At 45.2% G+C, this 23,422-nt stretch overlaps 2 protein-coding genes across 4 annotated transcripts in view; one reads left to right on the top strand and one right to left on the bottom strand.

Annotated features, from left to right (window-relative positions):
* Window positions 1–6,543, top strand: part of LOC142579747 (isovaleryl-CoA dehydrogenase, mitochondrial) — a gene marked incomplete in the record, with an annotated part of 92,912 nt that extends 86,369 nt beyond the window's left edge. The window contains 1 exon segment of the mRNA XM_075690274.1: window positions 4,293–6,543. Within this exon segment, the coding sequence (XP_075546389.1) occupies window positions 4,293–4,426 (134 nt within the window).
* The window catches only part of LOC142579733 (uncharacterized), an 82,713-nt gene continuing 64,981 nt past the window's right edge, over window positions 5,691–23,422 (bottom strand). For 2 of the 3 annotated variants that reach the window (XM_075690256.1, XM_075690246.1), the window contains exons 4-6: window positions 21,048–21,197; window positions 18,358–18,599; window positions 6,475–8,456 (exon numbers count right to left, since the gene is read on the bottom strand). In XM_075690256.1, the coding sequence (XP_075546371.1) occupies window positions 8,120–8,456; window positions 18,358–18,599; window positions 21,048–21,197 (729 nt within the window). In that variant the 3' untranslated portion in view covers window positions 6,475–8,119. Of the gene's footprint in view, window positions 6,174–6,474; window positions 8,457–18,357; window positions 18,600–21,047; window positions 21,198–23,422 lie in introns of those variants that run through there. The other variant, XM_075690264.1, reaches the window with a different exon arrangement.

Below are 23,422 nucleotides of genomic sequence, written 5' to 3'. Positions count from 1 at the left end.
ACACGCAATCACGATCAAGATAAGCAGGTGCCGGCCACGACAGCTTCTCCACAGTACTCGCCTGCCTGTTTCATGTGAAAGTTCCAGTGTACACTCAGTTTTCTGAGTGTATGCCCCACTTGAGGAAGCTTCCAACAGGCTGAATTCAAGCGCTAACGCAAGCTTGCCAAAGCTGCAAAAATGATAAGGCATGTTTTGGGCCGCGGAAGCCCATCCAGCTCGACGTGCGTGGGCGTCTCATACCGCAACGATTCACGCAATGTTTTACATTACGTAGATGTCAACTAGTGTTGACTTCACAATACTTTTTGTTGAGTTTGGATTGTATGTTTTCCCGGTTAGTACGTTTGTTCTCATGTTTATTTCAAAAACATATGAACATAGTTCTACTGTAATTACCTACTGCACGTTGAAGCAAACAATGTCCTGTGCCATGATTACTGGGTCATTGCCTATTTATTACAACAGAAAAAACAAGGTCCAAATTTTTAGAGCGCAGCTCTTAGGTGCCCATTCCTGAAATGAGAGTCGGTGTGACTGAGCGAACAAGCACAGCGAAAGATGAAAGTGAATGCGGAGTGCAGCATGGTATGAAAGACGCGAGAAGGAATGCAGAGGAGGAGGGTATGGCAAAAGGGTGAGAAGAAAGGCATATTGCGATGATGGCTACAAGATGGTGCCAGAGTCACAAACATCGTCTGGAAGGTCTGTCAACGGTGGCTGCTGTGAATCACGCCCACATATCACCCATGCACTGGCTCTCGCGATCTCCAGATTAGCGAGACAGTTGCGCTACACATAGCTTCATTTGCAACGTGCCGCATGAGACAGACTGTCTGCACCAGCCAATTTACCGCGAAAGGAAAACACGTATAGAGCTGTACTCAAATTTCGCATTGGGAGCATCATAATTGTCAGTGAATTTTTTTGTGTGAGCACGCCTTAAAAAAAAAAGAAAGCCAGGTAAATTTTTTCGGCATCAAACCAGACCCTGGAAAAGTGCAAACAATCAAAGAGCTAGTTGAACCATCAGCGGTACCAAACGTGCGCAGGTTTTTGGGCATGATGAATTATTTGGTGAGGTTTATACCTAGTCTAGCTGAGCTATCTGCGCCGTTTCGTGTACTACTTGTGAAGGATAAAGAGTGACATTGGGTCCAGCCACAGGAAGAAGAAAGTGTTTGCTTGTTTGAAACGACTAGTATTGTCAGCTAGGTGTGTTGCGAAGTTCGATCACGTGCTTCCCACGGTCTTATTGGCTGATGCGCCTTCATTCGGCACCGGGGATGTGTTGTTCCAAGTGCAGCCAGAGGAGTAGAAGTGAGCTGTTGCTTTTATATCGTGGGCTTTAATGCCCACTGAGCAGAGATACATGCAAATTGAAAAAGAAACGCTGGCTCTGACGTGGGCGACCAAACACCTGGAATGTTACTTAAGAGGGCTGGACTTCCATTGTGAGTTGGATCACAGGCTGCTCGTTACGTTTCCCTGGAAATTTCCTATAGATGTCTTACCACCCAAGATTCAAAGGTTCCATATGAGGGTTATGCGGTTTCCTGCACAATTGTCTATGTCCCAGGAAGCAAATTCTCACGGCTGATGCCCTTTCTTGAGCGCCTTGTAAGGAAATCAGTCTGGTGCAGGGCCAGCTGTTGCCTGATGAAGTTTCAAGTTTTGTGGCAGGTTGCATCGGGGAAATTAAGTCTTCAGTACATCTAGACAAGCTCCGGTTGGCGGAACAACGTGATGCCTCATGTCAACAGCTTTTGTTCTACTGCTATAATGGTTGGCCATGGTTTGTAAATGTCAAGAGTTGGCTGAAGCCTTGCCTCGCCAAGCAAACCTTACAGAATGTGAAGGGGTGCTTATGTAGGGACCTTGCGTAGCCATTCCACAAGAGATGAGAGGTGAAGTGTTAGCAGCGTTGCATGAAGGTCATCAAGGGGTCGTAAGATGTCGCATTCGAGCTAGCGAATCTGTTTGGTGGCCGGAGATTAATTCAGAGTTGTTCACTGTAATGAATAGTTGCCTAGAGTGTCCTAAGCCGAGAGTACAAAGAGCTGAACCAGTGGTACCATCTGAATCCCCTTCCTGGCCCTGGCAGAAACTAGGAGTAGACCTATTTTATTTCAACCAGAGGCATTATCTATTGGGCGTAAACTACTTTTCGTACTTTCCGGAGGTCACATTATTGCTATCAACCAATTTTGCTGCTGTTATAGTCCAGCTGAAAAGTTCTTTCACCAGGCATGGCATAACTGAAACATAGGTGACTGATAACGTCAATCAACTTGCATCTGCTGAATTCAAGGATTTCGCACAAGACTGTGACTTCGCACATGTTACTTCAAGCCCAAGGTATCTGCAGTCTAATGGAGCAGCTGAATGTGCAGTTCAAACAATCAAGAGATTACTAGAGAAGTCAGCAGATCCATACTCGGCACTTTTAGCATACAGGAGCACCTTGGGTCTCTTAGAGAAAAGCCCAGCTGAGCTGCTCCTGAACAGACGCTTATGCTCAACACTACCGCAGCACCCCACCTGGTTGAGACCTTCAGAAATGAGCAACTTGAAAGACCTTGTCAAGATATATGAGGAAGCTAGAGGGAAGCAGCGGCGTAACTTCGACAGCCATCGCGCGGCTAGGCCGCTATAAGAATTGCAAGCTGGAAATCGAGTGTGGAAAAAAGAACAGTTGGGTCGGGGCTACCATTTTAAGATTGGCCTCTTGGCTGGAGTCTTACATCATCACAACAGACTTGTGAATATCACTGGAAAGGAACCGGTGAGCATTGGTCCACTATATATCAGAGCCAGAAGAATGCTACGATTCCTCGTATGAGACCCTGATGTTCCATGAACATTCGAACCTGAAGATCATGGGAGGAAAGAGGGTGTCCGAGGAAACTTCCAGGAAGGAACCTCTAATTACCTCTACTACTACAGCTTCGACCACACCATTGAATAGGGCTACACATGGGAATTATGTCACTTGTTACGGGCACAAAGTAAAGAAGCCGGAACGTTGTGGCTTTAGTTAACCTGTGACCACTGTTCAATTTTCAAAGTAGCTGTTGTCAAACTTTGTCACTAACACTTTCAAACCTTTTCACTTGCAAACTTTGTAACTTGCCCTTTTTGTATTTGCGCTTCTTAAACCGGGCTGTATTTCATTTGCTTTCCTTTTTGTCTTTTCCTGTGCTTTCATGTTTTCCTGTGCTGTGTTTATTGTGTAAAAAAAAAAGGAGGAGGATGGGGTGTCACTCTGACTTGTGCACACATGGTTCTGCGCAACCGTCATAATGCAGCACATGTGTGCGTCTTACCAGGACCTGCCGGTATATAAGCAATGCAGTAATGACCATGGAGGTTCTTTGCCCCTGCATCTGTCAATTGGCGGGTCTCAGTCAGCTATTTGGTTGCGACGTGCCGTAGACACGACAGTATTCGTCGGTGAATTTTTTTGTGTCGGCACTATATAAATAAGGGGGGGGGGGGGGGGGGCATAAGATAAATTTTTCGGTTTGCAGTTATGCAATTGACAAAGGCACGAAACTGACTTCAGGCTTCAGGATACAGACCTAGCTTCCAACACTCCCAAATTTTTCATAGCATTTACAAACTTGAGCTTATATTACGATTATATGAACGTTGTGCCAATTTTTTAACAAAAAGTAGGTTCGGTTTGCGAAAAGCATTTAAAGGTGTTGAAGGATTGGGTGGCACCAGATGACAAAAATGCATACAAGAAACAAATTGTGGTAGTATCTGTGTCGCCCTTTGTGGCACCACTAGGCTAGCCTACCATATACTATTACTAGAGGGTTTCTTGCTTCGAGCAAGATTATTCAGAATAGTTGCTGAAGCAGGTGAAATCAGCAACAACACAGTCGCAAAAAAAGTCAGTGATCTAAGAATGACGTGTTGCCTGTCAGTCTAAAGGTAAATTATTGTTAATGAAGTGTGTATGGATCCCATAAAATATGGGTGGTCATGGCAAACTTTAGCACACACAAGCTGCAGTTACATGTCATCCACTTGTACACTTGTGTATTCGGGAGGATTTTCTGCAAGGCATTAAGAATGCAGTCAGATCATGTGACCCAAGCCAAACTGGAAAATGTTCTGTAAGGAACTTTTTTATAATAGCTGCAGTGGCACCTAAAGTTATCCCTGGATTGATGGTACATGCACCTCGTAAACTGACTCTCCCATTGTTATATCAGCTCGTTCGCTTTAGTGTTGCATTTTGTAGAAGGTATTGTGTTCTCTATCTGATGATTTGTTTATAGGTGGAAATGGCTACATCAATGACTACCCGACTGGCCGGCTACTTCGCGATGCCAAGCTCTTCGAGATTGGCGCAGGAACTAGTGAAATTCGCCGGCTTATCATTGGCCGGACCATCAACCAGGAGTACAAGTGAGGTCTGATACCATGTTCCCTTCATCATGACTCTTCATATATGTTATGTGCTGTTCTGAACCTGGTGAAAGTGCTGTTTTGGTTTTTATTATCAATACTGATACAAGGAAGCAAACATTATAAGCAACAATACCTTTATGAAATGCTTATTCCATACTTTTATGTGCTTCTAAACACAATTTTTTAGAGTATCTATGCTTCCTGTGGGCCACTTTCTTTACAAGTTATTTTGAGGCTTTCAGTGTAATTTGTTTAGCATGTAAGCTTTAAACATGTTGTTCGCATTATCATGTATGGCAGATAAGCTCTCTCTGTCAGAAATGTTGCAAGTAAAAAATATGTGCCATCTTGCATTTAGAATGACACTGTCAGTGCTTGTATGCGATGTAATTGGTAACTGCATACAAGGCTCTTAAGTGGTGGATGCTAATAGCAAATTGTTCTTCTCTTGAAGTGCTTGCATATTTGTCTTTTTTCCTTTTGTGACTGATCGCTGGCGTTTTGTAACAATTGAGTTTGGTTCTGTAGATGCCACTCAAGTGATACCTATTACTACGATTCATACTGAGACTTGCATTTACATCTGCACATTAGAATGGTTAATGTGTAATTTATTCCCAATTACATTTTGAGGCAAGGGGCAAGGTCACATTTTCCTTGCTCAAGTTTTTGTATACTTGTATTTATGTGTGTAGAAATATTTTGTGAGTCATTTGCTCTGGCAGGTCAGCAATTTTGAACCATGGACCTTTATATGTGGTGTTTTGACTCTTGTAATGCAGTGAGATAATTATGGTCTCCTTAGTGCTATTTCTCCGAGTGTCTTTTCCTTTTGAAGCACCATATTTCTTCAGTTCAGGTTGAACATTGATAGCAGAGTTAAAATAAAATGGAAACTCCTTGACATGCGTTCAAAGCATATTTGTGCAAGAGGGATGTGCTAATAAATGCAAATACAGTGTTCTGCACCATAATACTCCATCTCGTTGGTTATGACTTCAGTGTATTGTTTGCTGCAGCTCAGCATGCTGCAAAAAATTAGTTCGTTCAACTTGCAGAGAAGTTTGCCTTGCCTTTAGGTTTTTGTTTATGAAATCAGTAATATACTAGCTGCAATCATATAGCATGTTGTTAACTACTGCTTGTGCCTTCTGGTTCTGTGCTTGGGATTGATTGTATATGTCTACGTTTTGAATGTATAAGCTTTTCCTGTCTGTGTAATTTTGTGGGTAGTACAAGTGCTGGTGGTTATCTTTTTCCCTAAGTTACCTGATGTAGGTATTCTGCTGAGATAATTTTCTGATTTTTGTGACAGAGTGATCTCTTGCTAGCATGGGAAATTATGTACCTCATTGGTGTATTGCTTTGTCTTGTTGCTCTGTATGATGCCTCTCACGAAAGCAAAATAGTTGTTGGTAACAGGTCAGTTTTAATTAGATGTACCCTGCGAGTCAGGTTGTGAAGAAGAAAGCTCCTTTGGCTTCCTTGTTTGAAGCCGTCCTCGTTCCAAATTGAAAAGCTTGCGGCACACTCAGACGACCTTTTTTGCTTGTTGCTAAGGTATTTTGTTTGCTTTCACAGTTTCTGTATTTGCTATAATTATGCAACTTTATTTGATCTTGGCATTTTTATGTGATTTACAATTGTGATTCAGGCTGAGCAGCATCGGCTTGATGCCCTCTTGCACTGTATCCGGTGGTCTTCAGGCCTGAACAGTTGCACCAAGTGGCTGCTGCATGATGTAGCAACTGTAATTAATCGGCTGCATTCAGTCTCTCAATTTGAGTCTCTTCACCAAACGAACTCCTCCAAAAAAGTGGTCCCACATGGCTTTAGTATTTTTCAGCCATTCTTTGCACTGACTCAATCATGGTAGCTCATAGATGTGTTGGCAGTGTTATGCACCATAGCTAAAAAAAATGCTTTTTATTCTAGTGAGAAATAAATCATATTTGGTGGGAATGTATTAGTTCATTGAGTGGGTAGATGAAAACAACATGTGGATACATGGTAATCACAAGCCATTCACTTCAGTAAAAGAACAGCAAATGTTGGTTTGTAGGAGATTTATTTCAATAAGTTACTGTACAGTGACAAATAAACCTGCGTACAGCTGAACATTCCGTTGCTGTGTGTAATTAAGCTACTACATGACAGTTCCATGCCTTATAAATAGTTTATTAGAAGTAAAAGTAGCATGTCAAGCCATAGCAGCATTGGTATCACACTCTCTTTCTCAAAATGTATTCTGTATATGTGCCTTAGTATGCACTGAGGGATTTTGTTCAACTGTTTCTGCTGATGGGTAGTTTGTCAATGTAAAACTGGCAATATCAGTTTGCATTTGAGAAGGCCTTTCATATGAATATTTGCCAACAATAGTGCTGGATGACAGCAGAACTTGTTGGATGACATTTGCGGGAAACAAAGAAAAATTGCAAGCAGAATAAAATGCAGTTTAAAAAATTGAACCTGCTATAATATGCCTTCCTGCAAAGGCACTTAGCAATGTGTGGTGTATAAGGCACTCTGGAAGAGACGTCTCACTCAAAAACAAAAAGGAAACAATATATTATAAGAAATGAAAAGGCGTATCTTCATGAACTACCCAACTATCAAACACCCAGCGCAACACCAAAGCATTGAACTCTTATATGGCACTCCTTCCAAAGCAGGAAACACTAGCATCCACAGTCACCAACAAGCATAATGTCTGAGAGCAGGATACAAGTGATGGTCACAATGCAGCTGATAGGTGGTCAGTCACCTTTTGAAGGTTTTAGCTTGTCTGTTTTAGATTGACTTGATTCCCGAACATCACATATGTCAGTATTCATTTTTACAGATTGCACATTGTGCGCAACATTATACAACATACGCCGAATCTCTACAAGCTTGAATGCACCTTTTGGCAGCACAAACCATTTTATTTGTTGGACTGAAACTGGTTGACAAATCAACTTTTCTTCCTTGAAAGCAACCGATCGGCTCGATGTTCACAGATAAAAAGAGCCGCATGCTAGCTACTTTGACAATCCAAACTGTATGACAAACCTCTAGTATTTGCCACACAGTTTACATGCCATTATTTTCATAACTGTTTCATCACAAATAAACAATATTTAAAAAATTGTGACAGTTATAACACTGCATTTATGTTTGCCTTACAGTATTGGTGTTATGTTTTATGGCATTGAGGATTTCCAGAGCCACACTAATTCTTCATAGTGTACACTAGCTCTCTTGCCAAGCTGTAAGTTAAGGTTGGCCTAGGGATCACAGATCACAAGTGTTGCTTTTGGCACCTTGAATCACGAGGCTGCAACCAGCAGGCACAAATGGCTTTAGCTGCATGATTCGGTGAAAGACACCGGCACAGAATTATTGCAAATTGCCTTTCTCTGGCTGGAGGAAACTGTGTAAGCACTTGTGCCTTGTTGCCCCTGGACCTCGTGTGCATTGTAACCTTGTGATCTTGAAAGTCACTTCGTAAGCTTCTTTCTGCAGACGTAGAGATTAGAGACACCCCTGTCAGCTATAAGGGAGGTTTGTAGACGAACTCATGTTTGTGAACACTCGCGCATCTCTCTTGAAGGGTGTGGGGGTTTAAGCACAACCGGAATGGCCTGCTCTACCCTTGTGTGGCACTGTAAACATGAGTTCGTGTGCAGGGGCATACATTAAAGTAGTGGCTCTAGAGCAGCTTTGGTGTCATGACAGTGGACATGATAGTCTTGAAGCTGTTGGACTGCTGGATGCGTCCCTTTGGCGCACCGAACGCATTGATGGCGTTGCCGTAATCTGGCTGCACAGCATACAGCTGGTTCTGGACGGGCCGGTGCTCCTGGAGGTCGCTCTTGCGGATGTCACGCCACTCCTCACCGTGGATCATCTGGTAGGTGGGTGACATGGTGATGTCGGCCGCGCTACTCAGCTTGGTGCCAGGCCTTATCGCACCCGCGCTGCTTCCGGCACTGCCCACGCTTCGTGGTGAGTGCTGCTGCTGCTGCTGAGGGCTGGCGTTTCCCGATCTAGTGATGTTTGTGGCCCAGGAAGGACAGGTCGATAAAAATACTTTATGATTGGTTAGTTGTTCGGGACGCCCAGCGGCGCAGCAGGCATGGCAGGCAGGCGTGCCGGACCCGTCTCGCATTTACGAATGCACATGCTTTGCCAAAATTTTGAAGTCGCTGCATGTGTGACCTGGAACTGTACGGCCAATGTAGAACCCTCTGTGTGCCAGAGCTTTGCAGAGGTTTTTCTCGCTTTAGTTAGCTTCGGCACATCAGGAGTGCTACAATGGGAGCCATTTCTAGAAGGTCCAGCCATAGATATTGTCCCTTGTGCTGTGGCTTCCAAGTTTGACAAAAACTGTGCATGCCTTAGTTCGAGCTTTAGTGGGACAAAAATTGAAGCACAACAGCCTAGGTGACTTGACTGTAGTGCTGTTGCTTAATGAGGCCTAAAAATGCGTGGTATGCTCTAGTGGAGCTTACTCGGTGGCCAAAGGGATATCGAGAGCACCAAATGCGTTTGGCGCACAGCGTTAGCGTCTGCTTTGTTGCCCGCTTGGTGTGATGCTCGCTGACAGTTGACTGTAAACGTGAAACGGGTCCATGCTAGACAGCAAGCACTGCTTCTACCCATACACTCTACGTGACTCTTTGGCACACGGCTAATTTCTTGGTCACCAAGATTTTCGGAATTATGAAGTTGCTATTCCTAAGGCAGATAGGAACTCTTTTCAGATGCAATGAAAAATTGCTGATTAAGAATGCGTGACATAGTGCCTTAAGTTTCTGATTGTGCAGTGTTTGGAAAATTATTTTTTTTCTCTATTGCTCATTAAGCGTTTCGTTCGACATGACATAACTTTCTAGCAAACCTTTTCAGTCGCATTTCGTCAATGCTTTGTGTGATGCAACTGTTCATTGGCATAACCAGGAATATTTTTTTTAAGGGGGGGGGGGGTGAGAGGGGTGTTGTCACATGTCATTTTATGTGTCGTGGTACACAGAAATTTCATGGCAGGGGGGGGGGGGGAAGGTAGTAGGACGTTTCCCGTTGTGTCCCTGGCGATGCTCCCACAACTGTTGACTGAATTTCCTACTGTTGTCTGGTTAAAATAAGCATTTATTTAGTATGTAGTTTCTGTATTTATTTGCTTGATGACCGTCAATTAACCGTATACCAGCATCTAGGCAACAGTGCGTGCGGCTGCGCTGTGTGACGTCTCCAAAACAGCCTTCTGCTTATGGTAGGGTCTCTTAGCAACAGTGTTACTAAGAGACCCAACAGTTTGCCGGCAACAGTTTGCCGGGACAAATTTCTTACTAAGAGGACAAACTCTTTATTGATCAAAACTTGCTCTGATGGTCATGGGTAATCAAAAAGCACAATGGTTCTTTGATTGCTGCCGACCACTCGTTAATCTTTTTTTTTTTTGGTTAGCATATAATGTGGATTGTCACAAAGTGCAGCCCATAAGATGCAACACAGGGATGTCGCACAGCATGTACTTCGCTACAGTAGCAGCCACTATAGCTGAACGCCGTCAAGCTGCACAGCCATGCACAATATTCAGAACTGTAGTATGTGCTTAAAGTTGCATGCACTGAATGGCTGATGCAACAGATCTTCCATCACGAATCGGCTGGATGTTGGGCACTGTTGTGTATCAGTGTGACCATGGGGGCGATGTCGAGGGTCATGTATTGTGGCGAGAGTTCCTTTTCCTTTGGCATCCATGGCATGTTTAATGCTCATGCTCCCATTGTGCGCAAGTTCACTGCACCGTCGTCCGGAAAGGGAAAATAGCTTTTGCCTAAAGTAATGCATCCCGCTTCCATTAAACGCCTACTTCGTTGGTTTGAAGCGCCATAAAGTGCAACCCAGTCGACACACACAGGCATAATTCTAGGGATGTCTAATGGATTTGCATGTTTGGACGTTGGCGATATCCTAAGGATGTACCCCCAGATGAGACGAAAAGTCCCATGGGCATCCCAAAAAGATTCACACGTCCCACATCCAAATGAAGATGTCCGGTAGATTTCCAAGTGACGCTAGTCGGCAAGGTCCGAAAAACGCACCATCACAGGCATGATTGGGATATGGACTCTGTATACCCAATAGTTTCTGCCAACTTGCATCAGACGACAGCCTACCAGATGGCTGTTTCCCGGACAGGCACCCTCTTTACGTAATATTTAGATTGTCCTACTAGAGACGTCTCAAGGACATCACACCCAAACCCTTTTTTCAGCCGACACATCAATCAGCAGCCTCCTAGAGGCTTGCTCTTTTAGTCTGGAGAAAAAAAAAATGTTTTCTCATATAGAGAGCAGATATATTGCGCACCCGCCCTTCCATGTGGGCACGCGCGCATGGAAGTGCAGTGAGCAGTTCACTTCCTCAAGCCTCTCCGTCTGGCACAGGTGGGATACTCAATTAGATGAAGTTTTCAACGTCAGTGCTGTCAGAAAATGCACAAACTATGCATTTCGTGAGCTGGAGATGTAGCTTTAGGTTATAATTTGAACATATCAGAAATATTTCTCAGAGGCTGAAAGAGCGAACCTCTAGGAGGCTGTCTATTAATGTGTAGGCTGGAAAAGGGCTCGGGTGTGATGTCCTTGACATGTCCCTGGTAGGATAACCTAAAATATTAATGAAAGGGAGCACCCGTCCAGGAAACAGCCATCTGGCAGGCTGTCTCTTGATGCACGTTTGCAGAACATGTTTCGCATGCTGATTCCACATCGAAGTAGGATGTCCGTGATGACTTGTTTTTCGGACCTTGTCAACTAGGATGCTGCTGGGAAATCTACCGGACGGTTTTGTTAAGATGTGTGATGCGAGGATCTTTTTGAGACGTCCATGGTAGTTTACGGGTCGTCTTGAATAACACTAATTTGCGAATAGGACTTTTGGAATATCCTCGCAAATAATGTAACAATTAAATTTGCGATGCAATTTTAGCTCATATGTTACGTTTGTCCAGTTCAGATTCTGTAGCATATGCTTACAGATCTGCTATATCCGGTTTTGGTCCAGAGTTGCGGATTTGTAAACTTTGCGCTTCAATGTTTGTAAGAAAAATTCATTCCCTAAATAAAATTGCTGCTTCCTACAGTCGGTAGACGCTTCCTCTCCCAGATGCAACAAATTTCATTCAAATTGGTACAGCAGTTGTGCAAGAGTGTTTCTGTGTTTCACGTGTATTTGAACAGAGAGGTCATAGTTATCCATTAGGTAAAGCTTCCTCTCACGTCCTCTCAAACAACCAACACGTTGCCGATTCTCTGGCTCAAAACTGCCTGCCGCTTCTTTCCGTGCTTCTGCAGCTGTGCCATTTCTTTCCTGCTTCTCCGACTGCTCCGGCGTTTTCGAAAAGCACGCGTCCGCCTCCGCGCTGGACCTCGCTATGCATTGCACCTAGTGCCGCTGTAGATGCTGCCCTTAACGTGCAGGGAGCACATACAGGGACATAATCGCACCCAAAGTCCGCCTCCCAGTACAGGTTTCCGCCGATCGAAAGGTACTGTCCATGTGCATGCAGTCTGGATGGAGTGTAATCGCTGCGCGGAACCCTTTCCCGTCTTTGCCGCGCGTTCAGAGCACGTTCAGAGCATCCCTGAAAATCCCATCGACTCCGAGCAGCGCACCTCGACGTCACAAACCTCGGCGAGGTGGTACAGTTGATAATCGTTGCGAACGGATTAACGAACGACTACGCTGAGGCGCCCATTTCTTAGCTGATTACTACTAAATTTGTGCGCTCAACCATCCTTCGCCTTACGTCTTCACTGCCTGGCGTGTCTTGATGCAGTGAAGACGCAGCAGGGAGCAATGACATCACCCGAGCGTCGTTGCAGCGGCGCGTGTGCGCCTAATAGATTTGAACGCGTTCTCAACAAGCTGTTATTAAGCTTAACTAACCATCGCAGTCCATATCGACCTACTTTGGGAGTTATGCTACAGCTTGTTGCGGACGGGCATACGTGGACCCTTTCAATCCATTTTGTGCCTCACGACTGCTGCTCGTAGTGATACTTAGTGTGTTCTCATGCGGCCACACGTCGGACTAATTCATTACCCATAAGAGGTTACAGGAAACGATTAGTTATTTTTTAATGGCGTATGGCCAGATTGCGTTGCGTATCATAACCTATGCACTGGGCGTTCGCTCGAATACAAGTGCCTCTGGTGTTTTCATAGTGCAGAGTGGACGCATCCTGCATGGGTAGAACACTTCATTATTTCCATCTGAACTTCTAGTGAGCGCTCGGAGTGGGCTTCGTATTACCTAGGCGTAGTCACACAAGTGCTTTTGTTTTATTATTATTTTTTAGTCGTTAAAGGCGTCGAGCAAGGCGACGAATGCTCAATAAACGCTTAGCTTTAGAGAATGCTGGCGTTTATTTTTTTGTCTTTATACATACAGGCAAACATAACGTTTATGGGTGTCAATGGACGAGCCGAAACTTGCAAAAAGGTATGCGTTTTAAGTGCAAGCATGATGAAAGATTGCAGACAATATTGCACCGAAACGAGTACAGACCTTATCATTGTGCTTGCAGTTAATATCGCTTCCTTCAGAAGACTGGCAAGGCTAGTTTGCCTGTTGGTCAGAAACGGGCAGAGACCTAAGACAGTGCGACATTTCAGGCACAGGAAATGCGCAAAATGTTAAAATCGGACTTGGGAAGGTCGCTTCTAAGGATCTGTTATTAAACTAGAACCTAATGGATACGTTCCCGTTACGTACGTTTTCTGGCGCCAACGTTCGCAATCGAGAACACAAAAAAATGACCCAATAGAGTTGCGCTCAATTTTTACTGGTTCATACTTTCCCGGAAAACACGATTTTTCGGAACCAACGTTCAGTACGTCGCCAAACTGCGATTGTATGATACGTTTTCCGGCCGCTATATCCCATGTAAACAAGAAAAGGTGCGAGGCGCGTGCGATCGAGAACAGTATACAGGGTGTCCCAGCTAACTTTAGCCAGAGTGTTAAAATATGCAAATGCCACGTAGCTGGACAGAACCAAGGTAATGTTGCTTGCCGTCGCTTGGAGGTACTCAAATTATTTTTTTCATTCCGACTAATTTGTTAATTAATCTTAATTAACAAACTTCTCAAATATTATAATTAGATGAAAAGCGTCAATGAGAAAATTGTAGAGTGACATGAAAAACTCCCGATACAGCTTTCAGTTGCTCAATACGCGCTACGTAAAAGTGCTTTTCCGATCGTGAAAGAAGCCCGCGAATACACGCAAACTGCCTTGAGCGGCCAGTCGCGCGCCAATTTTGCGTTATTCGCGGGCTTCTTTCACGCTCGGAAAATCACTTTTATGTAGCGCGTATTGAGCAACTGAAAGCTGTATCGGGAGTTTTTCATGTCACTCTACAATTTTCTCATTGACGCTTTTCATCTAATTATAATATTTGAGAAGTTCGTTAATTAAGACTAATTAACAAATTAGTCGGAATGCAAAAAAAATAATTTGAGTACCTCCAAGCGACGGCAAACAACATTACCTTGGTTCTGCCTAAAGTTAGCTGGGACACCCTGTATAGCCGCTAGTATCGCGTGAAAACGACGGCGCGCACAGTTTCTTATTCCGGTACCAGCAAATCTCCGCCCGGGTCGTCGCACGCAGCATTCATAGCTATCGCCGCCAAACCTATTGCGATAAGCATCTTCACCTATCTGCTTTACAGCGCGTGGTGCGTATTGTCATTGATAGAGTACTGCACGCTTTTAGTAGGCGATAATCCAAACGCGCCACCGTTCCCTGCTGCAGGCGGCGCGATGTGGTCATCACGTTCCGCTTCGGCGGCATCCGGCGTCGCCCACCAACTCGATTTTGTTTCGGTTTCCCGACGCCTTTCTTAAACCCCACGCAATAGGAAAACAACAAAACGCGTCTCGGGTCGCCGGAGCGCCATCAGCTCGACACGCGTCGGTGTCTTGTGCCGCAACGATCCACACGACGCTTCGCATTACGTAGAAGTCAACAATAGTTGAGTCTGTCAAGTGTTTTTAGTTACTTCGGATCGTACGTTTTCCCGGTTAGTACAATTTTTCTCGCGTTTTTTTTTTCGAAACGTATGGACAAGCTTCTACTGTACTTACTGCCTCTGTGTAATTGCAGCACATCAGCTAGTAACCGTGAATAACCGTACTCTTTGCATTTAATCACTCTTAAAGTTGCATCTGGACTTCAGTATATGTGAAGAATCATTCATTACTCTATCCGTATTTTTTAAGGTTTTGTATGTCATTTATACAACACGTGTTCATGCGTGGTACTCCCGCACATAATGTTGCTCAAGCGCCGTTACCTTAATTCACTGTCTTGTGCAGTACCAAATGATAAAATTCACTACAAAATATAACAGTGACTCTTATGAAGCTGCAAGGCTTTAAACCCCCACCCCCCGCCACTTCTCCCCTTTTTTTTAGGTGTTTTCACTATGTTCCCGCTCTTTCCTGAAGTCGCAGCCTTTATTGCGCAAAGCGTGAGACAACATGCATGAACAAAGACAATAATGGTGAAAAATTGTGAGCTCTATGGTTACTGTTTAAAATACTCGCTTTTGTATCCGAGGTCTGTGTTTTACGGTATCATTGGTCTTAGAAGTGACATTAATGAGTGACGGTGTAGGAACTGAGGATTATTGAATGGCATCTCTCTTTAAATAGTTGTCTACTACGTATAGTGCATTTCCGCCCCTCTGTTCAATTTCTTTGGCCATTTTGAGACCTCGCTGAACCTGTCAGCCCCGCTGGGGCTCGCGAAACACAGTTAGGGAAACTGATATACAATTAATGTGTTATATACCTGTGTTAGTCATACCTGTGTTACAAACTAACACAGGTATGACTTGCATGACAAACTATACAGCACTGTGTCTGACGTACACCTGCTGACACGTTTGCTGATCTTGGCATGCAATTTGGGATGATAAATTTCCGGATATGATTTTGTGGTCATCTTTTCCGGTCGGGAGATGGGTTTCTGTTTGCGTTTCACGTGCACTTTTGATACATTTTACAACAACCATCACGCTTTTTTTAACCCTTTTGCACGCCGTGCAAGCTCGAAGCTGTACAGACGATACGCAAAATGCTCAGGCAAAAAGACGTACAGAGGCACAGACAAATGGCAGTCGTTCTCTACAACAGAATTATCATTGCTATTAAGCGCGTCACAAGCGAAGCCAACTGGAACATAATTTCAGTGATCTTGGGAATAAATTATACATGTTAACCGCGAACGTTACTTAGACGTTCGGCTCCTGTGCACGGTAACCTCTCCAATCTTTCCAAGTTATTCAATATATTTACGGAGTGTTTCAGAAAATGCGCTCGACATTCCTTAAAAATTGAGAAGGTATGGTAATTGCGATTTACTCGGTATTGCTTTTACCACAGCGGCATACATTTTAAGATAAAGACTCGAGGTAATAGGCAGACGGATGAAAATTTCTTTAATTACGTCTTTATCCTATAAGGAGACGGACGACCGATCCCAATGAAAAATTTGAAGCCTTAATGGTCCAGGAAGCTATGCTTCCATCCGAAGAATTCATAAGCGCTTCTAGACTTGCAAAAAGAAAAAAAAAACAATCACGCTGCTCATTCCTACAACGTAATGAATTTCGGCCAATTTCACCCTGAAAATTGAAACTGAACTGTCGAAGAGCACAACTGCGTCACAACACGAGTGACGTGACTTGCCCGCACCACCGTCAGGCGAACATGAAGCGAGCGAGATCGCGGCTTGACGAAGACGCTCGCTCCGTACTCGCCCGCACGTGTCCTTTTTTAAATTGCGTTTTAGCAAGTTGGCGAAATGCAATGAAAGTTGGCCAGTGACCTAACGCTAATTGTAGTTTCAGTTGGCTAAAACCGCTTGTGCGCTGATCTACGACATAGAGAGCACGTACTGCCCGTTTCTACGCAATCGTCTATCAAGCGCATCCAATGCAGCACAACAGAAGCCATGCATAATGCAGTGTTTGTACAATCATAGAGCATGAACGTACCACATGGCAAGAACAGTCATTAGGGGCATTCGAACTCTTTTGTAATAGTTGCTAAATTTGTGACGCCTGCACATTACGGCACGTTGAAATTTATTGCCGCCATCCCGATTTGTATACTCACCAAAGGAATAAAGAGGCTACCTGGTTTGGTGACTGACTTGACCTGTAAATTTATCGGCGTATTTATATGCGAACTGCTTGAATGAGCTTATTCTGTTGCATTTGAACCGTATGGTTTCAGCTGTGTAACTTGCGACACTTAGAAACAAACCGAACAAGTAAGAAGGAAAGTGTCAAGGACCAGCTTCCTCAATGTAAGCTTCCATAGAGAAGACGTGGCCGCGCGTCTTGTTTTGACGCCTCGAAATATCCAGCTCCAGCTGGCTTGAATAAGCTCTTCAAAGATGGGCAGAAATCCAGGACATGAACTCACTTCTAATAGCGGCTGTGAACCGCAACACAGGCACTGATAAATCGCGAGAATTTCTAGTCGCTCAGCCAAAGAAATGAAATTTAGGCGAGGAAATAGGTTCTACTTGATCAGCCGGCACTTCACACGTGCATCGTTCCTGCTTTCTGTGGCTGCATGGATGGTTCAAATGTTCTGCGAAGTTTGAACTATGGGGATCCACCGAAATCGTCAGTTGTTTGCGCAGAAAAGAAAGGTTGGCGTTCCGCACCCACCGTGGTTGACTCGCCAAAGGAGGGTACGTGAGCTATATACAGCGCCAGAAGGCGCGAACTCAGGTGGTTTGACATATGACTTTCAAACAACTATACATCGCCGATTGAGCGCGCGCGCGCGTACATGCAGTCATGTGCGTTGGTGGCTGCAGCGCGGCCACCTTTATAACGCGCTTTGTACAGCGTTGATGAATGCAGGCTGCTGCAGACCGTAGACCCCCAATCGCGTGTGCCTGACTATAAAGATCCACGCGCCGGATTCACTAAACTTCTCGTTTGTATTGCCTGCTATAGACACTGACCAGCACTCTCGCAACATTAAGCCGTTCGATATATGACGAGTGGCTGGCACCTCTTCTAGCGAACACGTTAAGGTGCGAAGGGTACATTGCTAACATGTATACCTGTAAACTCGGCTTGCAACTCGAGCGCACGACCGAAGTTGGTGATCTTTTTTTTTTTTTTAAGTATCACAATGTAATGATTAACCGCATGCACTCTACATATATGCTGCGCCACCTTTGACTTGGAATCGGTCAATTCTTGCTTGTTTGAGGTTCGTCCAGCGGCGCTTAGAATACGGCCGGCCACGTCTCGCTTTCAAGTATACGCAAGACTGGGGTAGTGTAACGATTATATTCCAATTCTTTTCGTGCTTCGTCAGTGGACCGAGGGGGCTCGTCTTATGTTGTCGCCAGGAGCGGCCAGTCGTAGGAGCAGTGGATGATAAGAAAGGAACAGAAGCGAGCGAATAGTCACATTATACCGGCCCAAGGTCGAGGTGACTGTCTCGTCCGGTGTTCACTAGAGAGCTCTTACGTAAGTGCGCTTTTGAATGACTGATATACAAATGCCGTTCAACCACGATACACTTGTGCGTAGATTTGTGTGAATCCGAGTCGTACTCCTTGCCTTCTACCTTAATTGACGGGGGACGCATTAAAAAAATTCTTCCGTTCGTAAGAAATTCGCGATCAGCCATACGCCTTTGTCAATTCCATGTTCTCGTTGTTATGATTTGCCTGTGCGTCCCTCTCCCCCTTTTTTGAGTCTCTTTATTTTTAACCTACCCACGAACTTCCCTGCAAACACAGGCCGAGTTGTTTGTGTTGTCCTTCGCTCTGATGCGCACGGTTGTTTTTTCTCGCCAGAGGACGCGCTCGCGTTGCCCTGCTTGAATACTTACGGCTGGAGATTGCCCTGACCCTGGCCGAGCTTGAAGCCTGTCTGCGCGGCCAGCGTGTCGGCCACGTTCTGCGTCGAGTAGAGATGGATGGGCGAGTTGTACACGTTGTGCACGACCTTGGGCCCGTCCGCGCCTGGTGTGACGCGCCCGCCGCTGCCTCCGCTGGTGGCCACCGAGGCCGGCAGGCCGAAGCACGGCGAGTTGCTGCCGGACGCCACCTGGTTCACCGTCTCCTGCACCTTCTGCAAGTACGCGCGTCAGCGAGGTATACGTGCGTCAGCGACGCTGTGTGAGCGGCTGCAGCTCCGCGTCCTATCTCTCACGCAGGGGAAACGGGCTCCGTTTGTATCCAAACCCGGTTTCGGAAGACTGGAGCTTCTACAAGTATAGCTGCATCAGCTTGCACATCAGCTGCTTTACTTCTAGTACCTCTTTTGCCGAACAAGCGCATGGAATGTCCCTAGGAAGTAACCCCACCAGCCTCTTCTGAGTCATTGCATGTTATAGTGCACCGTCTGATACTGCACATTGAGCCTTAAATATTGAACGCTTGTTGGGATGGTCAATTGCAGACTCGTGAAGCGCATCTGGAAGTGTAGGCATAATGTTAGGTTATACTTCAAACAGACACGTTTTGTATGCATACGTGCATGATTTACAAGCATGTTTAATATGGTACACGAGAATGATGTGTGCGTAGATCGACCCGTTTTAGTTATTAATTTTTTAGGTTGCTTTGAAACGGAAAAAGCACAGGCGCTTCTGATGATGTCTCACTGATAAGAAAATTAAGCCCACGCCGCGCAATGTTTCGCCATACTTACCGAGGTCTGCGAATGCTTCAGAGGCCGAATAGTATATAACTGTGTCAGAATGTAAACAACCAGTATACGTCCTCAACGTGGCTAGCTCGTTTTTGCTCAGGGAGCTGCAACTGTTCTTACAGTACAGCAGTTTAGTCCGACAAGCAGAAATGAATAAGATTTCTGCTTGTTATGCTTGTCGCTGAACTTAGACATTATATGAGAATTTTGGTCTTCTCAACATCACTATGGTTTAACGCCGTCAGGAGTACCAACAGGGAAAAAAGCGTCCGTGCACCTTCACAGATGTGTTAGCACGTACTACTTTAAACAGAAGAATACCGCCTGGCATCTTGCATTACAGGAGAGAGAAGAGAGTTAGTCCCCACTCCTAACGCTGTGTGCTGCCTCGCGATGATCTTGCACCAGTCAATACCAATGATCGTGGCGACAGTGCATCCGAGACTTCGAAACGCACTTTTCGGATAGCGTTACTTCGCAAACTCGTCGGCCTCCTCTGCTTTCCTATTTTCAATGAGCCCCGCCTTTGTAGCGCAATCCCGACTTGGCATACACACTCCTAACGGCCTTGACATCGCGCCCCAGCAATATCTCCGATTTATCTCGTTCCTCGCCTCAAGCCTCCCCGTGTGCCTCCCCATGTGTCCAGTACTCGAGAGAGTTGAGCCACTCCGCCATCAGACCTTTGTCCCATTTCATCCCTGGCCCCGTGATATCTTCGATTACCAGCGTTCGGACAAGCAAGTTTCCTAAGCATCGTTCTATCTATCTTGTATCTTTCTATCGTTCTTCTATCTGGCCCACCACGATTACCTCACGAGATCTCGCTACATAATCCCCACACTTCGTAACTGACTCATTTCAAAAGTTTTTGTTTTATTTTAAATCTCGGTTTCTCTCTATCGATATATTATAGAAAATCGGTAAAGGCAATCTTTTTCTTCATTCACTGCTGCCGAAGGAGTGAATAGGGCCCGCGAAGAAGCCTGCGGAGCGCACATGCACGCGACAAGCCTCACATTTTGTGCGTATTCTGTCATGCGCGCATTCTGTGCAATAAGCAAAAGAAAAAAAAGAAAAGAAATATATCACTTGCCTGCCGCTGTGGCTAAGTGGATATATGGCGTTCCGCTATTAACCACGAGGTCGCGGGCTCAATTCCGAGCCGCGGCGGCCGCATTCCGACGGGGGTGAAATACAGAAACGCTCGTGTACTTATATTTAAGTGCATGTTAAAGACCCCCAGCTGGTCAAGGTTAATCCGAAGCTCTCCACTATACGGCGTCTTTAGTGGCCCCAGTGCTGCTTTGAGACATTAAACCGCGCTAATCAATCGAGCAACCATTTGCTTTTTTTTTTTTTTTTGCCAAGTCGCTGTAATACCGGACCGCCCAGTGCACTGAATGTGTGTTGGTTCCAGCACATGTTTCACAGTTCCCTCTCTGCACGAACCGCCACCCCTGATTTGTGCGGGGACAGGAATTATTGAGGAGCTCCGGCGTAAGCTTTGTGGAGGCACAACTTATAACTGACGAGTTTTCGTCCGCAAGCCGCACCAAGAACTATTACTGTGGAATACTATAAGGCTGCGGATTTCGTCGGACCATTGACACGCACTGATACCTCGACAGATAGATATTCTCTCTCTCTCTCTCTCTCTCTCTCTCTCTCTCTCTCTCTCTCTCTCAGGCATTAGGCCTCCATCGAAAGTCTGCGGCTAATGGGAGTTTTGCTATTCAGGAGAACGCTGCAGTCGTTTGCCACAGCGACGGATGAACACGCATCTTTTGCACACCGCGGTGCCACGGGCACGCATCGTATAGGCGAGCTATGCGCAAGTGATGCCGCAGAAAGTGTTTGTAATACCTTGGCAATTGCTTCAGGGTTGTTCAGGCTATCGACGGGCATCTTCATGGTGGTGAAGTAGGGCTCTTTCACGTGCCGCAGGTACGATCCGATGGTCACATCACGCCGCGGCTTCGCGGACGGTGTGATCAGGGGTGTAGTCCTGTAGGTCTGTGGGAATGCGCGAAGTAAAAGAAAGGGAGAGAAATTATGACATAGTAATAACGAGGAATGCAGAAATATTGCTAAAATGTCAGTCTGAACGAACTGTAAACAGCAGTTTTGTCTTACTGAAAGGCCGTGGCGCTGTAGGTCATATCTGTAGTACATAATGAACAAATACGTTGATGGTTGCGAATGTGATTACAAGCCGATGTTTTGGATACGACGGACTGCTAATATGGGAAAGAGAAGGTGCAGAAAACGAAGGCAGGGAGTGATAGCCGATAAAAACAGTTCTTGTGTCGGGCCTAACTTTCACAATCATGGATGCGAAGTTGCGCTGCATAATGTTATAGTAAGGCACACTCGAGAAAAACAAGATAATACACACAAGTTGATGTGTAAATTAACAACTGTTTTAGTCACCATCAGAAAGTTTATAGGTTGACCTTCAAAAGGTTTCGGAAGGCTTGGAACCAAGCGAAGTTTTCTAGCTCCTTTTGGTTGTAAACAAGTACACTTGATGGTGTCTAGCTACAACTATACAGTGCAACTTCGCATCCATGATCTGGAACCAACAAACCTACACGCAACCGTTGATTAGTTTTCTCGAACTCGCCTCAACGACCGACATAACGTTGGAAGGACGGCGACCGCGGGGATTGATCAAACAGGCCCCTGTTTTCGTCATCGTGAACATGATCTCATTTTATCACGCATGACGCTTGTTCCACCATCAACAACAGCCTGTGACACTTTCTAAGCCTATGCATTATTTATTTCCTTCTTCTTATTAAATATCAGCTTATCACTGTCTTCGGTTTATTCATCGGACCGATTTGCCCTGTGCACCGTTAGAGATAGATGCATACACAGTTACATCCGCATGCTGCTTGTTTCGACCAGATCAATATGCTGTCTCTCTTTCGCTCTCTTGCTCTCTCACTGACATGAGCCGAGAGAGCTGAATGGACAGTTTAATAGCACTCCAAATTTCAGACTCTATTTTATTCTTATTTGGCTTCGTACATAGTCTTGTGGACGATATATCCACCGTGTATAGTGCGTTCGTGCACCCTTCTGATGATGATGAGCCTTAGACATGGCACGTGTCCACAGTTGGGTAGGTGTCAGCGGAGTCAATGTTAGTGCTTTCTTCGTCGTCGTCTTCTCTCTCTCTCTCTCTCTCTCTTGGACACTGCGGATAAATCCGCGAACGTTAGCTACATACGAGGCATTTCTTTCGCGTTTGGGACAATATAGTTCCATTTCTTCTTTTATTTATTGATGCGAAAGCATCAAATGGCACATTGAGCGAACAAGCCGGCGTCTGTAGCAGCCAAATGGCACCTAAATTCCCGTTGGCTGCGACGCCACATCATGTGCGCGCCTCGACGGAGCAGAGCGGGCGAAAAGGAACAACTGCTGCGGCGCCAGGTGTTGCCGTGAGGGGTGTTCACCCTCGCTCTCTGAAGTCTGTGTTATCCGCGCGTTCCTTGTCCGCGTGAGCTCTCGCCTGCGTTCTAACTTCGCTTCGGTAATCGCTATAAAGAAATTAATGTATAAAAAACAATAAATTCGAAAGAAAGAACGTTAGTGGTAGTGAGTTTCGAACCTACGACCGTACGCTCAGAAGCTAAGTATTTTGTGCCCACTGGGCGAAACCAGCGCCTCCTAGATAGCAGGCCTGTGCACTCTGCTTTATGACATAATGCTACTTGGACCAAATTGTCCATTGCCTAGCCCGGCGTGACGAAAGCGATGACGTCAAAATAATCGCGGCTTACTCGGAAGCATCCGCATTAGATTCTATGGCAGTCAGTCATGGTAGCATGACGTCACACATCGAAGTGCACCGGCGTTGTGCTATGTAGGAAGCGTTGACCAAGCGTCTCAACGTGCTAGCTCGCCTGCGAGGAGTTCATAACTCGAAGGACAGCTCAGCGACGTTCAATTGGACATTAATGCTTTCGCATTCACGACTCCTAAGAAGTGTTTAGGTGTCCTCCGATTTATTTATTTATTTATTTATTTATTTATTTATTTATTTATTTTTGCAGACAGGCCGTTTTTGTTGCCGTTTAACGTATGACACGCGCCCACGAGGAGGGATTCACCAAGGTTCGCTATGGAAACATAATGAAATGCCTTTCTTCCCTTTAAATTAATGGTCTGTATTACCCGCATTAATAAATAAAGTTGGAAGGCAATTCAACCTCTAGTTGACGTCGATT

The sequence above is a fragment of the Dermacentor variabilis genome, chromosome 1 (assembly GCF_050947875.1).
Source record: "Dermacentor variabilis isolate Ectoservices chromosome 1, ASM5094787v1, whole genome shotgun sequence".
NCBI classification, from domain to species: domain Eukaryota; kingdom Metazoa; phylum Arthropoda; class Arachnida; order Ixodida; family Ixodidae; genus Dermacentor; species Dermacentor variabilis.
This window is presented reverse-complemented; position numbering and strand designations above follow the sequence as displayed.